This window comes from Lactuca sativa, chromosome 2 (genome assembly GCF_002870075.4).
Source record: "Lactuca sativa cultivar Salinas chromosome 2, Lsat_Salinas_v11, whole genome shotgun sequence".
NCBI classification, from domain to species: Eukaryota; Viridiplantae; Streptophyta; class Magnoliopsida; order Asterales; family Asteraceae; genus Lactuca; species Lactuca sativa.
Window position 1 is genome coordinate 188,777,307 of NC_056624.2, and position 6,182 is coordinate 188,783,488.

Genomic DNA, 6,182 nt, shown 5'->3' on the forward strand with positions numbered 1-6,182 from the left:
AAAGCCGTAATAGATAAACTAACTTTCGGTATGACTTTAACGAGTCGTATCATATATACTTAAAGTTGTACCGGTCGAACGGGTACAAAAACCGGAAAACTCAAACCTAGACCGGCCTCAACCGGTCTGGTCCAAGGTCACTTCCTCGTACTCCTTCACCTAAAAAGCGTCCATCAATTTCTGTCAAACCGTTCCAGTTCGGTTCAAATGCTTACCCTTAGGCGGAAGACGACGGTTAAATTTATTTTTTGATTAATACAATGTTTACTAAAATTTAAACATCCAAAGACTCAAAACTTTTGTGCTTTGCGTATGCGTAGGACTTTTTTTTTGCATCGACTATGTTGCAGAAAGAAACGATTATAGAAATAATAAAATACAAAATTATCCATAAGTTGTACGGAGAAACAGCCCTATCTTATCGGATATCGTCGTCATTCAACTGCCGGTGTGTCCATCCATATTTAGCATCAAACGGAGAAGGAAGCTGATGAAAATGGCCGCGGGGTGTGTATCTGCTTGCAGAGTTTCTGCGTATCACCCTTCATCCATTGGCGACACCCCTGTAGTTATCAGGGGATTCAATTTGAAGTTCCAGCAGAAGGAAAAAACTGGAACAAATGGAAAATATAGAGCAAGCCTCATCATGAATCCAGAATCGTTCGAAGTTGGTAGGTTAATTGGAAGCTACGGGTTCATGAACGTCACTAGGTAAGCCATATTTCACCCATTCAAGCGCAAGCTGTACCATAAGCTTATTGATTTGAGAAAGCTTTTTGTGAAGTTATTCAGGTCTTCAATCTCGACCTGATTTTGAAAATTCATCACAAGCAAATGACGTAGGGGGTTTGAGATTCCAGGATGTTAGAGAAGGCGATGTGCAAATCAGGTCCGTATCATCCATACCATAATCGATGATCCCGTAATTCCATTATTCCAAGATATAACTAGTCATAAAGTGTTTACCATTCTGGAAATTAATATTCAGATCATGATTGATATGAAATGAATTGATCTTCCTTCAACTCCACTATTGCTTCTTCCTATTGATATTTGCCGTGACAGCTTTTCTGCAGGCTTTACGAAGGACGAGTAACACAGGGCCAACGCAGGGGCACTCCAATCATCTTTAAGGTTATCTTCTTCATCATATTCTGGTTCATTACTGATTGAGATAATGAGATTCATTTGCTTGGTATGGAGATTTTATTGAATATGTTATGATGTAGGTTTATCCTGGGAAACAAGTAGGCGGTGTTGAGGCTGATATGATGGCCTCAAATGAGCTCAAAACTCATGCTTTCCTTCAAGTACATTAGCAGCTTTTGTTTCAGTTAATGAAAAAACAATATGAATTAATTGCTTATTACATATGATATGAATTTGCAATTATACTATGATAGAGGATCATGTTTACATTCTTTAACCACAATACTTTCTGCAGAGCTGTTCACCTATCTGCCACAATATCCAAATCTTGTTAGGAGGTTTTGAGACAAAAACAGGAGAGCAGGTTATCAATTTCATCAACCCTTCTACTTCCTTTAAATGTTTTCATCTTACATGAATGCTGACTACCATTTGTGTGATCGATCTTAATGATGAGCAGTGGCTTGCATTTCGAAATGATGGCAAATACTGTGCTGCAGACTATGCTAAAGCTTCATGTGAAAAAGTTTCAAAGAATCTTGCTCTTGGAGAACAAAAGTTCTGGAATCCATTCGAACAAGAACAATATATTAAACGCAAAAGATCTTTTATAATTAATCTCCTTCAAGGTGCTTTTCGTGGCTTAGCCTTCATGCATGACAATGAAATGTTACATCAAAGTGTTGGTCCAGCTTCAGTTGTTCTCAAGTATGCTCTCCTTCTTTTTTTCAACTTCATTATATAAGAAATCTAATTCTAAACAAAACCCACGTGTGTGTGTGTGTGTTTGTTCATATTTCAGTACAATGGTAGATAAAGATGCTGCTTACCTTGTTCCAAGGCTCCGTGATCTTGCATTTGCAGTTGATATACAGTATGGTTTATGCTTTTTACATAAATTTATATTGATTAGTTATGGAGGTGAATTGAGTGAATAAATAATGTTTGTTTGATTGTAGGATGTCAAGTTTAGAGGAAAATTTTGGAGGATTGTCTGAAGGTCTTTGGAGACGAGCAAGATCTGCAGGGGCATTTAGTCCTATGGAGAAGAGGGCTTTTGGAATAGCAGATGATATGTAACACTCTACTTCCTTAAAATAATCTATAAGAATCTTAATCTTAATCTTAATCTATTCCTTTTACAGTTATGGAGCTGGTCTTCTTTTTGCCTACTTGGCTTTTATTCCATTTTGTGAAGCCGGGATCATTGATAGCCTTTCACTACAAGTAAGTTTCATTCTATTCAAAACCATTCTACGGATAATTTTAATGATGAGGTTGTGGAGGGCATTAATGTCTTTTCACAGACGAGAAGTTGCAATTTCCATCCTATTCTGTGGTTCATGAGCCTTGCTTCTGTTTATTTTGCCATCATATTGTAATAATATTAAAATGGTTTGAACTTGTAGAGGCTTCTAGAAAGTACTTTCAAACTTGATCTTGGAGCTGCTAGAGAGTAAAAATACTTTCTTTCTTGTATTATTTCAAAATTTTATTAAAGCCTTAGCCCTACATTTTGGTTATGTTTTGAGTTTTGATAGGTATTGCTTAGCGGATGATCGGTTTTTAGAGGCTGTTAAGTTTTTGGATGTGGGTGATGGTGCTGGCTGGGAACTATTGCAGGTTAGGTTACTACTACTAATATATGCTTCTTCTTCTTTTTTTTTTTTTTTAAATCTAAATGTATGATAATCTTTTTGTATTAGCTGTTAGATCTATATGTTTTTTTTAATAAAATCAAAATGTATGGTAATGTTTTAGTTACTTTGTAATTTATATGAACGCAGGCAATGCTGAATCCTGACTTCAGGAACAGGCCGATTGCTGAAGCTGTAGTGAACCACAGGTTCTTGACTGGTGCTCTGCTATAGCTTTTAAAAAACATATAAATATGATTCTTCAATGAGTTAGTATGAATTATGAAACGACTATAATAGTATTATGTAATTATTATTATTATTACAGGAACTAGCCTATGATTTCGTATGATTCTTCTATATGTTACGATAATTGATGTGCTTTATATGGATTAATGTCATTAAATTTTAGCTTTTATGTGCAAGTGATTATTCGTTAATAGGTTGTTGCTCTAACATTAACATGAAACTTGTTTCTGTAGTCAATGAACGGCATAGCATCTATAAATTACAAGATGCTAATTACAAATAATCTTCAAAGACTACAATCTTCTCTTGATCATCTGTTGAAAATAGGATCATGTGTGTTTTAGGCTAGTACAAATTATTTTATGATTGAGCTTTTAAAAATGTTGCATACGTATACATATAAACAACAATATAACCAAAGTTTTACATAAACTTATAAACGGTTATATTGACTCGATAATGGATGTAATTATTTGTTAAATAATTCAACCAACAAGACAACTATAGATCTATCACAACAACTTTCTTCGTATAAAGTCGTGGCTATAGAGGTTAAAATGCCATAAACGACTTTTGTTTTTTGACTACATAAACATTAATCCTTATAACTCTAATTATTGATATACAATAATGTTCTTGGGACAAATAGACCAATCAACATCTTTAACAAAAAAATTCTGATTTATTTTGCTTTATGCCTATTATTATGAAGATGATCAATGATCATTTTCATACACCTAGAAGTTGAACAAAGAACAACTCATAATAAAAAAAATAAAAAACAAGACATTTTTAAGATGTCACATTTGACATTTAAATATCATTCGAGACAAAATAGAAGACAAACATCTCGATATAATGTCTAAAGAAGAAAGTCTAATATTATAAAGAACATTACCAAACAAACATGTAACAAACCAAAAATAACTATTTCCTGTTGAAGGGAAATACATTTTTTTCTCAAGTGCTGACTGACCTTGTTTAACATTAACCCAAAATCAAAACACAAGAACAAATAAAAACTCCTTAAAAGATGCGAACAGGCTTTCCCATTGTTGTTTTCAAGTATAAGCACCTCACCTATACATCCAATAAAACTAATATCAGCACACAAACAAAAATAAATAAACATGTGGTCATTAAATGAGAAAAGAATAAAAAACCACTCACGTTTTGCCAATTCTTCTTGAGCAAAGAAACCAAGAAGTTGACACTCATTTGCACATTCTGAAAGATCTGCTTTTCTTCCATGCTGCAGTTTCCAACAGCAACTCCCATACAAAGAACCTTCTTCAGTTGGAACTTGACAGTTGCTTTGGTTTCATTGACCTTTGCCTCAAGAGATTCCTGGTGTGAAACAAGAGTTGGAAACTTACCTGCATTATTAATAAACATTACACAATCAAAATTAAAGTATGTAAATAAGCATATATAATTTGTTGACAATCAATGAAATCAAATAGACACACCAGCCTTGTTTAGACCAGGGCCCAACAAACGAGGAATCTGCTTGATGACAGATTCAGAAGCCAAAAAAGCTTGATGTTTCTTTGCAAGCTTCTTCACCAACTTCTTGTTTTTGTTCAGTTTCTTCAGACCCTCGACATCCATGTATTCAAGCCCAATCTTTTGAGCCTGTAATCCAATTCAATAGTAATAATAAGTAAGATTTCTCCTTGAATGCAATTAAGAAAATCTGAATTTGAAAAATTACCTCTTCAACATGCTGGGCATCTCCAAGCATGCAGACCTTGAGCTTAGGTCTTGGAATGTGAGGCAATTTCACAGTGCCACTGAAACGCTTGTCCTTTTGTGGATCATAATTCTTCAACCCAATTTGGAGCTCAATGGTCTCGGTGAAATTCCGTTTCTTTTCTTTAGCATCAGTAGTGATTTGAGTAATAGCCTCTCTCAAGGCTTCGCTTTGAAGTTTACTGCAGAAACAGAATTAACAAATCAAATTTTAATTATGTAATCAGAATTGTTTTCTACATCAATATACGTTCACAAAGTCATAGCTTTTATGTTCTATCACTCATGAACATCACTCAATTCTGCATACTAATAAAGTAACAAATTTTGTACTATATATCATATGTTAAAAACAACGACTTTGCACAAACTTCGTCGTTTTTTGTAATCATATGACATTTCCTCATTCTAGAGATAAAAACTTATAACAAGTACTAATGGAATCTTCGTTCATCTAGATCAAAAAAGAAACCTCACGTCACGAAATTACATGCCTATCTGCGCGCTATTCCATTCATAAACTTAGAAAAAACAAGTACCATAACTTAATAAGAAATTTCAACATCACTAGAAAAACTGAAAATTTACCACGCTTTAATCTAAAAACATACCTCATATTCGGAAACTTGACTTTTCGTTAAGCTTCGCTCCTGCCAGGGATCAAATACAAAAAATCATTAACTCAACGATCAACATCAAAAGAAGACACCGCATCAACACATCGACACAATGAGATCTAATTCAAGATGCTTGTTTAATAAGAACAAGCTAGTTAGATAACAGTAAACATGTAATTACAACAAAACTTTATCATCTACCATCAAGTTGTATAGAAATATGGTATACCGAGTGCCAACCAAAAGATATTAGAGTGCGAATAACAGAAGAATGATGAAATTAAACGCCGAAACTGCAGAACATCATACCTCTCGGAAGAACCCTGATAGTAGGGTTTGAAAGTGCCGATGTAGTTAGGCATCAAAAACAGCTGATATATTATGAATGGGATGAAACCCTAAATCTTAAATCACACGAATGGGCCCTGTACTGTTTGGGCTTTTAGCTAACCCATTATCTTTTTCAACGGTGTAAATTAAATAAACAAATGACCCAAACCCATTAACTTGTTAGTTTATTTTATGTATAAATATAATACTTGTTGCTTTGGATAAATAAATAGTCTAAGTTTTTTCTTTGTTCATGAATAATCGTTACTAAATTTATAAACTAAAATCCAATTTTTTTACTTTTTTTAAACGGCAAATATCATGATTAGCAAATAACTAAAACATGACAAGAGAAACAAAACAAATAGAAAAAAAAAATACAAAGGTGAAATAGGAAAAAAAAAAATCAGGAGTATATAGATAAATGAGCAAATGGCGAACAACTTCA

At 33.8% G+C, this 6,182-nt stretch overlaps 2 protein-coding genes across 2 annotated transcripts; one reads left to right on the forward strand and one right to left on the reverse strand.

Moving 5' to 3' along the window:
• Nucleotides 1–382: 382 nt before the first annotated feature.
• Nucleotides 383–3,135, forward strand: LOC111888560 (uncharacterized). Its single transcript, XM_023884721.3, has 12 exons — nt 383–711; nt 785–889; nt 1,077–1,134; nt 1,230–1,310; nt 1,445–1,513; nt 1,610–1,857; nt 1,952–2,023; nt 2,109–2,225; nt 2,295–2,376; nt 2,559–2,605; nt 2,691–2,772; nt 2,937–3,135. The coding sequence occupies exons 1-12, from the start codon at nt 491–493 to the stop codon at nt 3,018–3,020; spliced, it is 1,266 nt and encodes a 421-aa protein (XP_023740489.1). The 5' UTR covers nt 383–490; the 3' UTR covers nt 3,021–3,135.
• A 756-nt stretch (nt 3,136–3,891) lies between these two features.
• Nucleotides 3,892–5,829, reverse strand: LOC111888558 (60S ribosomal protein L10a-1). The gene is made up of 6 exons (XM_023884719.3): nt 5,714–5,829; nt 5,399–5,437; nt 4,750–4,969; nt 4,505–4,670; nt 4,206–4,411; nt 3,892–4,115 (listed from the first exon to the last, which is right to left on the reverse strand). Exons 2-6 carry the CDS (start codon nt 5,401–5,403, stop codon nt 4,062–4,064), a joined length of 651 nt encoding a protein of 216 aa, XP_023740487.1. The 5' UTR covers nt 5,404–5,437; nt 5,714–5,829; the 3' UTR covers nt 3,892–4,061.
• Between the last annotated feature and the right edge of the window lie 353 nt (nt 5,830–6,182).